The sequence below is a fragment of the Suncus etruscus genome, chromosome 11 (genome assembly GCF_024139225.1).
Source record: "Suncus etruscus isolate mSunEtr1 chromosome 11, mSunEtr1.pri.cur, whole genome shotgun sequence".
NCBI classification, from domain to species: Eukaryota; Metazoa; Chordata; class Mammalia; order Eulipotyphla; family Soricidae; genus Suncus; species Suncus etruscus.
In genome coordinates this window covers 62,309,790-62,321,347 of record NC_064858.1, presented here as the reverse complement: position 1 = coordinate 62,321,347, position 11,558 = coordinate 62,309,790, and the positions used below count along the sequence as shown (strand labels likewise).

Here is an 11,558-nt window from a genome sequence, read left to right as displayed (position 1 = left end):
ATAACAGGTTGTCTTATTGCAGAGGCCCACTTGGACAACAGAGACTGAGCAGAACCTTTGGATCCATAATATCCTAGGCTTTGGCTTAGGGACTGAATGAAAACAGGGAGCAAGTGTTACAGAGACTGAACACAACAATGATGGATAGGAATCTCTAGAACCATAAAGATTCTATCCTAGACCCTGGCCTATAACCTGTGCAAATACCAAGATTGCTAGCTACAGTGGCTTGATTTTTTTACACACAACTGAGAGGAAAGTTTTCTGGCACCACAAAAAAGCCTTTGGGATGGGGTAATGAGTATATATGGAGCCAGGGGTTGATCCCATGATGGTATGCTTCAAGGAATTAGAAACCCTGAATCTCTTAGGCCATGAGAATTCCTTTTCTTCCCCAATGCTTACTGTGCCTATGCAAAAAAAAAAAAAAAAGGTGGGAGAAAAGACAAATTCCAGCACCCCTACTTTTTCTTGTTTTATTTTGATTTGTTAGTTTTTTACTTTATTTTCCTTCTCTTTTTCTTCCACTTTTCCTTTTCTTTTTCACTCTTGTGGTTATTTGGTGATTTATTTTTATTTTTATTTGCCGAGTGCGTTTTTTTCTTTTTTCTTCCATTTTTTTTTTGGTAGTTGTTACCAAATTTTTTTCTTCCTTTTTCTTATCCTTTTTATCTCCAATGATGGTGGAATGGATGCTCAATCTACAACAAGCTGTAAAGTGGAGACCAGTTGCACTAGTGTTCTGGGGGGTAACGGAGGGAGGTATGGGATACGTGCTGGGAACAGGGGTGGAGGGAGGACAGCACTGGTGGTGGGAATGCCCCTCATTCATTGTCATTATGTACCATAAATGATGCAGTGAAAGATTTGTAATGCACTTTGGTCACAACAAAAATTAAAAATTAAAAAAGAAAAGAAAATGAAGTGGTATATTGAAAAATGTGATTCTCAAGGGAGACTTCTGAGACCTTTTAAGAGTTCTGGAGGAGATTGCCTTATTTTTACCTCTATTTTCTAACTAAAATATATGCATTTATTTCTCTTGAGAGAACCTCATACTAGTATAACCAGAAGCTTTACTGATAGTTTGGGAGGGAAACAGCTAATGGCTTATGGCTGATGTGTTTTCAACTGGATGGAAGGGTCAGCCAAAGAAAGATGGAAGAAGAGTGAAATTCTATTTAAATAATTAAAAAAGAGAATAGGTGAACTGTGTTCTCTTGGGAATATGTAAGAGCTATAATATGAAAACATTACCAAGGAAGATCTGTGCTGGAACAGTCAAGGCAACGGCTCTTTAGAACAGTGGTCTTCAACCACTATTCTTCAACTATAGATCCTGCAGCTTGAAAATCACTGGTCAAATTGCCTGGGTCTATAGACTGGTCTGGCAAGACAGGTCCAGTCTAAAGGTGTAAAAAAGTTGAAGAAAACTGTTTTAGATGAAGGAAAAGCTAGAGTTTTACTTTTCGGAAGAGCTTTTCTGCCAGGATTGTTGGAAGGAAAAGAAAACCCTGGTCAGAGTGATTTCACCCAAGCAGAAAGCGGCTCTTGGGTGAAAGAATACCAAGATGATTTCCCCATGGATCCCAGCGGCTGGGAGTGGGGGTGAGGTGGAGAAAGGTTTGTGCTGGCCAGAATTACGGGGAGTAATTAATTGACCCTGAGTGTTTTTTCATGGAATGTGGTAGCATGCCACTGGCTTGCAGTGACATCTGTAGACTACGTCTTCATCAGAGTTTCTGTGGAATTTGTATCATTTTATCACATTCCTGTAGATTAGGTAGCATATGTCCTATTAGAAAAATCTAACTCCTAAAGAAAAAACTTCTGATTACCTCGCATCTTAAGAGTCGTGTTTCATCCACCTCTTCCTTATCTTCAGTCCAACATTTTTCATGAACTGACCCCAATCCCACTTCATTCCCTGCATCCCACGTCAATACTGTCTAAATGACCACAGAACTCACGCTAACCCCTTCCAATTCTGAAATAACTGTCATACCCCATAGGCATATGCCGTTTGATTTAGAAAAGGAAAGAACGGGTTAAGTATGGAGGTTGGTCATTCTGGTTTTTAAAAGGAAGGAGAGGGGGGCTTCTAATAGTAATAGCAGCAAAACCTATTCACTTATCTCCCATTCAAACATCTGTTTGGGGTTGTCACAAAACCTTAAGATCTTGTATTCAAGCCCTTGAGTTTCACCTTCTTGGGAGCATGAATGTGGCGGGCACCTTCCTTGGATAGCACGCAAAGTAGTTACCTACTTAAGGTACATGCCTGATTCTGTGGGGCGACAGTTTCCTGTGAGGCGGCGGCGCGGCGGAAGCGGTTCCGCCACACTTCCGGTATCCGGGCTAGACTCTCGCCACACTTCCTGTTGCTTCGAATCCGCCGGGCTGGGCTGGAAGGGCGAGTGGGGCCGAGGATAGGCGGAGGCGGCCACGGGGCAGGCGTGGACGCGCGTGCCGTCACGGAGGAGCTTTTCTGGCCGCCAAAGCCTAGAGCAGGCAGCTTCGGTAGCCGCGCCTCACGCCTTGCGTCCGTCCATCCCGTCTCGGCTTCGCCGCGCGGCACCATGCCCGCCGTGGACAAACTCCTGCTGGAGGAGGCCTTGCAGGACAGCCCCCAGGTACTTAGCTCCCGCGCGCGCCCCGCTTGCCCAGGCCCGAGAGGCTTGTCAGTTCCCAGTGGAAGCCGGGCGGACGCAGGGGCCGCTCGGGCGAGGATCGGGGAGGGCCGGAGTTCGAGACGCTCCCTTTGGGCCCGCTGCAGAGCCGGGACAGCGGCCACCACGGCCGGGCCCTTGATCCGTTGGCAAACTGCAGACACGGAGGCGTCTGCCGGCCTAAACTGAGGCGCGATCACTTCCTCACCGAGCGCCCCTGGAAAAGAAAAGAACAGAAACATTGTTTTGAGCCTCGGTTTTGTCACCTGTAAAATAGGCACAGTAGTTGAATCTGCCGCCTTGAGTCGTTAGAGTTTAGTCCGAAAATGCCTGCCAAGTTGCTCGCGGGCCAGGAAAGAGGCCGTGTTAAAAATGAGGACCGGCCAGATTGAAGGCCAGGAGAGGTGTCCGCAGTTCCTGCCTCCACTTTGGCAGCGCAGACGCTACTGGCACCTACCCTACTTGTCGGCGCCCTTAATGAACTCTCTTGACTTGCGAACTAAACTGGCTCAGGGCTCTGCCATGGAAACTCGGTGCTTTGTTCTGCACAAATCCCCACCCCCATCCCTGCCTCTTCTTTGCTCTCTGGCCTCTCAACCCTAGGGGCCTGTCTGTCCCCCACGGGATGCAGATTCTGAGAAATGAAAAGGGAGGTTGCACCTGTTAACCTTTCAGACGTGGCTCTTCTCTTTCGGGGTCTTTCCTTTTTGCAATGATGTGTGCTGCCCACCCACCCCCGGGGCTGATGGCGCCACTCTTCAGCTCCTGAGTTCCATGTTAGTGGACAGAAGGCCCATGTGCACTTGAGTTGTGCTGGATTCTTTGCCATCTTGCCCCATCGAGGCAGGTGAAAAACTTAAGCAAGCAGTGACTTTTTGTTTTCTCAATGATGTGCGCTGGTCTAATGGACTTCAAAGGTCCCCTTCAAGTTCCTAAATTCTGGCATATCTTTGGGAGTAATTTTGTCTTCCTAACATCTTCTTTGTGGGATCTAAAGATAGTAATGTGGGTCCTTCCTTCCTTCCTTCCTTCCTTTCTTCCTTCCTTCCTTCCTTTCTTCCTTCCTTCCTTCCTTCCTTCCTTCCTTCCTTCCTTCCTTCCTTCCTTCCTTCCTTCCTTCCTTCCTCCCTCCCTCTCTCCCTCCCTTCCTACCACCCTTCCTTCCTCGTTCCCTTCCTCCTTCCCGCCTTTTCTCCCTCCCTCCACCCTTCCTTCTTTCTTTTCCTCGGGATTTTCCTCCTGGCTCTGTGCTCAGGGATCACTCCTAGTCAGACTCGGGGACCATATGGGGTGTCAGGGATCAAACTTGGTCAGCTACATGGAAGGCAAGCACCCTACAGTACTATCGCTCTATGTCTACTAACGTAGAATTTCTAATGACATCAGTTTGTAGGGAAATTTTTGACTTATTTTTTAGTGGGAGAACCTGAGATGGAAAATATTGTGTTTTTCTAACTGAACTTTATGATTGAATAGAGAGGTTGCCCAACTCTTCCTGTATTTTGGAGTCCACTGCTAGTGGTCCTCAGGGATTTCTCCTGGCTTTGGTCAGAGATCACTCTATGGTGCTCAAGTTGGAATGGGTGATAGGTGGGAATGGTTGGGAATCATATGTGGTGCTGGAGATAGAATCAAAGTCTGCCACATGCAAGACAAATGACTTAACGCCTGTACTCTTTCTCTTTCTGGTTCTTAACTACAATCCATTTTACCCTCACAATTCTAGTGTTTGGCTAAACATAAAGGAATCCATATACATGCTTTCTGAATGGGTTACAGGATTTTCCTAGATGTGAAGAAGTAGGAAGAAGAATGCTCAGAAAAGGAAACTGGACTCTACAGGAACTGGAACTGCTGTGATCTGCATTCACTTACCCATCTCCAGGACTAGCTCCATTTTTCAGGTTTCTCAACTTGCAGAAGACTCATGACACTCATGACTCATGAAACCAGTGATGGAGGAAGTGCTTTAGATGCTGACAGTTCTGTAATGTGGGGCTAGGAGTGTTGCCCAGTTGAGATGGCTCCTGGCACTTACAGGGAGTTCCTACTCACCAAATTTCGTGGTGGCCTGGCATGGAGCTGGCATGCAGAAGAGGCAGTTTAGCAGGATTGACATCTCTCCTTACTGTCATTCTTTTCCTATAGAATGTGTCCCTATTTGAGAGTGGTCTGTCACTATCCAGGAATTCTTGGGTGGTTATGCAGAAGCCAACTCCAAGAAGGTCTTTAATAGACATTAAATAATTTTGGGGGGATCACACCCAGCATCATTCAGGATTACTCCTGACTCTGCTCAGAAATGATTCCTGCCAGGCTTGGGGACATGGGATGTTGGGGATTGAACCTGGTTGGCTGTGTGCAAGACAAAATTCCCTACCTGCTGTGCTATGACTCTAGCCCCCATTAAATCATTTTTATTTAGAACTGTTGAGTGAGATATGTGTTCCATGTGGCTGTCCCCCTAAGGAAACTCAGATTTGGAACTGGATGGAATCTAATGAACATTTCTTCATATGTAAAGAAAAACAATAGCAAATACTCTATCAGAAATTCATTGAATGTGTTGGGCACAGTTCTAACTGCTTTGTGTTCATGAACTTGCATAATCCTCCAACTTTAAAGTCTTCTGTTGAAATTATCATGACACACACCATCAAGATACACGGGCTGGTATCTCAATGATATGCTTCACACATGTGAGGCCCTGGCACCAAAAAGAGCAAACCAAAGAAATTACCCAGTAGCTGAGAAGTTAAATGGCATGTCCAAGTTTATACTCTGGAAAGTGGTGAAGCCAGGCAGTTGGTCCTCATTGTTTAAGTTGGCCCAGCTACCTAACACCTGACTTTTCTGTCACTAGTGACCTAAAAGGAAATCATCTTAAAACCTCTATTGTTTGTCTGCTCTGGTTTTATCTAGTTAGGAGGGTTGCCTCAGTAACCTGGTTGTTCAGGATTCATAAAGTGAACAATAAAAGCTTTTGTGTTTGAACTCTGACCCAAGAAGAGCTAAATGACACTTGACTGACCTTGCATATGTTGACTCAATTCATTGTTTTTTGTCGTTATTGTTGTTTTAGTTTTTAGTTGTTGCACGGTGCCCTGTAAGAATAGTTTGTGTAAATCCTATTTCTGGATACCCCTGTATAGCAGAGGCATAATATTTGAGGGACTAAGATGTATCCTTGCTCTGCTGTTTGTGAACTGCTGGGTGCTGGGATTGTAGTTGTCAGAGAAGGGGAGCCCTCCACTAGTTCACAGTCTGTTCCAGGAGACAGATAAGACAGGCAGCAGTTCCAGAGTTGTGTGGATCCTGCTGTGATAGGAAGACAAGCACAGCTTTGAGCCCGCTGTGGAAGCTACTGCTGCAGGGCTTATACTGTTTCCTGTAAGTAGTATGCTTGAGAAAAGGAGAGCATAAAAGTACCATTGGTTGCTATTTAAATTCTGGGTTTTTGTTGGCACTGAGAAATGAGGTCAGAGATGCAATGAGCAGCTCAGACTGAGTAAATTAGGTCTTTTAATTCAAGGTTGCTCCAAACATAAACTGGTATTTCTGTCTTCATTGTGAAACACTTGTCCTACTCTTTTTTTTTTTAATTATGCATGTGTCCTTTCACTAGATTTTTTCATATATGTGTGTATGTGTATACATTCATAGACACATTTTTGTGTTTGTTAAATTAAGACTTTTAAAACAATCATGCAGTTACACAATTAGGTGCTTATTATTAGATGATTGAGAGTTAAAAACAAAAATCTAGGACTATTTTATTAGGTAGTATCCAGCATGTTTAAGAGGAAGGATGATGTGGAGATTTGTTTGTGATAGGGTATTTGTTTTTGCTTTTCTGTCTGGGTATATTCTCTTGAGAGTATAGTATAGAAGAGATATAATTATGATCCTGATTTTGCCACTATTACCTTAAGCAAGTTATTCAAAATCTCTGAGTTTATAGTTTAACAAGATTAGAACTAAAATGCTACGTAATGTAATTAGTTTTTTTTTTTTGAGGGGGGAATTTTGGGTCACATCCGGTGGCACTCAGGGGTGCTCTGTGCTCAGAAATCGCTCTTGGCAGGCACAGGGGACCATAGGGATGCCAGGATTCGAACCACTGTCTGTCTGGATTGGCTGCGTGCAAGGCAAATGTCCTACCGCTGTGCTATCTCTCTGGCACTATTTAATGTAATTGTTATACAGAATAAATAACATATACTGATCTTTTTTTTTTTTTTTTTTTTTTTTTGGTTTTTGGGCCACACCCGGTGACGCTCAGGGGTTACTCCTGGCTATGCGCTCAGAAGTCGCTCCTGGCTTGGGGGACCATATGGGACGCCGGGGGATCGAACCGCGGTCCGTCCTAGGCTAGCGCAAGTAAGGCAGGCACCTTACCTCCAGCGCCACCGCCCGGCCCCACATATACTGATCTTTATGTCTGGTATCATAGATACTGTAGAATTGATTGCTCTATAGTCTCTCCAAATGATATCTACCAATGTCTTTGACCTTTTCTGAGGACTTTTGAGCAGATGTACTTTCATCTCCTTTTTACTTTATGTCTCAGAACATTTCTGCTATTTCAAATATGTCTGAGCAGATGTAAAGCTGATTAGTATGGAAATTGGAACAGTAAGATTCTTGATGTTGGTCTCCTCTCCACCCCTGGGGTGAATTATCCCTGGGCCTAGGTAAAGTTGGAAAGGAAGGCTCTAAAGGTTATCATGGTATACATATCCAGAGCAGTAAAACAATAACTGCAAACTGTGGGGTAGTTATCAAAGTTGTAAGCATGATAATAGAAAAAAGAAACCAGCTCCTGACAGTCTCAGTCCTGTCTCCAACAGTACAGTGAGTCATGGGGCAAAGAGCAAACCAAAGAATCCTGGAGTTGAATGCTGAGACCTGCCCTCTGCTTTCACTGCCACCTCTCAGTGGAGGAAGCTTGGTCATTGCACCAGCCACACCCTGGGTTTACATCCCAGCCCTGCTGCTCCCCAGATCTGGAACTTGATTGAGCACATTTAATATTGGTGACTCTGTCTCATCATCTATAAAATGGGTTAGTTTAGTCTAGATGTGTACTTCACAAAGTTGCTGGACTAAATGAGTAGCAAGTATTTTATGCTTACACAGTGTCTGATGCCCAGGGGTATCATAAATGGTAGTTTCTAGTTATTTTTTCTATTTCTTTAATGGAGGACATATATGTAATCCCTCTCTTTCCATCTTACCTTACACTTCACCTTTCTATTATATTCCTAATAATATTAAAAACAATAGATACTAAACAAATTAAATCAACACAAAAAATAAAAATATTAAATTAGGGGAAATAGGAAAATATATTAAAATATACATGATCCACTGGTATCATTCTTTTCTCATTCTTCTAGATATAGTGGTTATGCAAAGAAAGATGTCAGAATCTTTTTTTTTTTTTTTTGATTTTTTTGGGCCACACCCGGTGATGCTCAGGGTTACTCCTGGCTATGTGCTCAGAGGTCACTCCTGGCTTGGGGGACCATATGGGACACCGGGGGATCGAACCGTGGTCCATCCAAGGCAAGGCAGGCCCCTTACCTCTAGCGCCACCGCCCAGTCCCAAATGTTTTATGATCCCTTCTTTTTTGTTTGTTTGTTTGTTTTTTGTTTTTGGGCCACACCCATTTTGACGCTCAGGGGTTACTCCTGGCTATGCGCTCAGAAGTCGCTCCTGGCTTGGGGACCATATGGGATGCCGGGGGATCAAACCGCAGTCTGTCCTAGGCTAGCACAGGCAAGGCAGGCACCTTACCTTTAGTGCCACCGCCCGGCCCCAGATGTCAGAATCTTAAGTGTTGTATTCATTCCTATAGCACTGACACTATGAATATAAAATGGTCCTCTGCTAGAGATTGGGAAATTATCCTGTAGGACTGGAATGAGGTCCTGAAAGATAGCACAGAGAGATAGCATGTGGGGGGAGGAAGGAGCTTGCCTTGTTGTAGCCAACCCAGATTTGATGGGTTTGATCCCTGGCATCAATTTGGCCTCTTAAGCCCAAGCAAGAGTGATGCCTGAGTGCGAAGCTAGAAGTAAGCCCCAAGCACCCACTTGGATGCAGTCCTCAAAATGGGTTGAAGTGCATGTATGCCTTTGCCTGTGTGAGGTCTCAATTTTGATACCCCACACTGAAGGCACCCTTGAACATCTTGGGGAAGAGTGCTGGTGGCCTCCAGCATAGCCAAGCCTTAACATTGAACTCTTCAGCTTGGTTGACAGAGCATTACTGAGAATATTCTGTCTCCGGTATACCTGAGCACTGTTTGGGGAGCTCCACAAAATAATTTTTAATGCTCCTGTAATAAATCTATTATTTATAAGTAACTGTTAATAATAGTATTGTAATGATAAAAGAAATTGTATACTTACAGTACCCTAACATTGCATATAATAAGCAAAGTGAATTTCCTTTGTATGTCAACTGCTATCAATGTCAGCACTTGTAGACTATATATATTCTAACACTGAAAATAAGAGTTAGAGCCTGGATTTAAGCTTAATCATGACAGAGTCCTGAGTGGGTCTCAGATCCTTTGCATGGCTCCAGCAGAACATATTCTTTTGAGAATAGTTGCTTCTGACCATCTACAATTTCAGTTTTTAACAGTGTTTTACCAAATATTAGATATAAATAGAAGCTCTAGTATAAATATTAAAAATTAATAGACCACCAGTACAGGTTCTGAGAATATTATTTTGCTCTCTTTTTTTATAAAAATTATATTTTGGGCTGGGGAGGTAGCTCAGTAGTGAAGTGCTTGCCTTGCATGTCTGAGACCTTGGATTAACCACCCCAGGTTCTCTCCACCAAAAAAAAAATATATGCATATATAAAAGTGATATAATTTATTACTGGATTATAAGATCCAGCATATCACTACCATGAGTTTTGGTTTTAAATGAAATAGGATAGAGCAGAATAGAATAGAAAAATATGTGAGTGTACATGTACAAACTAATGATGAATGGTAAATATTATTTGGTAAACGTTTCTGAACTGTCAATTTTAATTTTTAAAGTACTTGGGGCTATTCCAATAGTACAGTGAGTAGGTCAATCACCTTTTATATGGCCAACCCAGGTTTGATCCCCTGCATCTCATATGGTTCCCCTGAGCATTATCAGTAGTAATATGAGAGTAGAACACAAGAGAAACTCCTGAAAATCACTGGGTGTGTTCCAAAAACTAAGTGGAAAAAAACTTAGTTTCAACATAAATGACATACATTGTGCAGCCTGTAATGTTTTTTTTTTTCTCCCACTGATAGCTTTTTGATTTTGTTTTGTATTCCTTGATTTTGTTTTAGGGACACACCTGCATGTGTGTAGGTCTTACTCCTCTTAGTTCAGGATTCAGTCCTGACAGTGATCAGGAACTATGTGTAATGCCAGGTATTATACCCAGGGCAGCTGTGTGCTAGGAAAGCATCCTACCAGCTATGTTATTGCTCTGGCCACTCACTGAGAGCTTTTTATTTTTTATTATATCTTTATTTAAGCACCATGATTACAAATATCTTTGTAGTTGGGTTTCAGTTATAGAAAAGAACACACACCCCCTTCACCAGTGCAACCTTCCCACCACCAATGCCTCCATCTCTCTAATCTCCCACCCACTGCCTATATTTGAGACAGGCATTCTATTTCTCTCACACATTACTAGTATCATGATAGTTGTTTGTGTAGTTATTCTCTAACTGCAGTCATCACTCTTTGTGGTAAGCTTCATATCATGGGCCAGTCCTTCCAGCCTTCATCTCTGAGTCTCATGGTATTATTAACATACTGTCTTCTATTTTCTTTAAATCCCATAGATGACTCTGACTTATTTCACTTAGCATAATAGATCTATATCTATCCATGTAGAGGAAAATTTTCTCTCTCCCTCTGACTTATTTTACTTAGCATAATAGTTCTATATCTATCCATGTAGAGGAAAATTTCCTGACTTCATTTTTCCTTATGGCTGCACAGTATTCCATTGTGTAAATGTACCACAGTTTCTTTAGCCACTCATTTGTTGTGAGGCATCTGTATTGTTTCTAGATTCTGGCTATTGTAAATAGTGCCGCAATGAATATAGGCGTGCAAAAGGTATTTTTTTGTATTGTGTTTTTGTGTTCTTAGGGTATATTCCTAGGAGTAGTATAGTTGGATCATATGGGAGCTCAATTTTCAGTTTTTTGAGGAATCTCCATATTGTTTTCCTTAAAGGCTAAACTATATGGCATTCCCACCAGCAGTGAATGAGAGTTCTTTTCTCCCCACATCCCCGCCAACACTGATTATTCTTGGAGTTTTTTTGGTGTGTGTGTGTGTGTGTATGTGTGTGTCTGTGATGTGTGCCAGTCTCTGTGGCATGAGGTGGTACCTCATTGCTGTTTTGATTTGCATCTCCCTGATGATTAGTAATGTGGAACATTTTTTCATGTCTTTTGGCCATTTGTATTCTTTGAGGAAGTGTCTGTTCATTTCTTCTCCCCATTTTTTGATGGGGTTAGATCTTTTTTTATTGTTAACTTCTATCAGTACCTTGTATATCTTAGATATTAGCCCCTTATCTAATGGGTATTGGGTGAATAGCTTCTCCCATTCTGTAGTTGGCCTTTGTATCCTAGTCACTATTTCCTTTGAGGTGCATAAGCCTCTCAGCTAAATATAGTCCCATTTGTCCCATCTGTCCCATCTCTGCTTCTACTTGTTTGGAGAGTGCTATTTACTTCTTGAAGGTGCCTTTAGTCTCAGTGTCATGGAGCATTTTACCTACATGTTCTATATACCTTATGGTTTCATGTATGATATCAAGGTTTTTAATCCATTTGGATTTGACCGTGGTGCATG

General features: G+C 42.7%; 1 protein-coding gene across 1 annotated transcript in view; it reads left to right on the top strand.

Annotated features, from left to right (window-relative positions):
- The first annotated feature begins 2,425 nt into the window (after positions 1–2,425).
- APPL2 (adaptor protein, phosphotyrosine interacting with PH domain and leucine zipper 2) overlaps positions 2,426–11,558 on the top strand; it is an 81,141-nt gene continuing 72,008 nt past the window's right edge. The window contains exon 1 of the mRNA XM_049783155.1: positions 2,426–2,633. Within this exon, the coding sequence (XP_049639112.1) occupies positions 2,580–2,633 (54 nt within the window). The 5' untranslated portion in view covers positions 2,426–2,579. The remainder of the gene's footprint in view (positions 2,634–11,558) is intronic.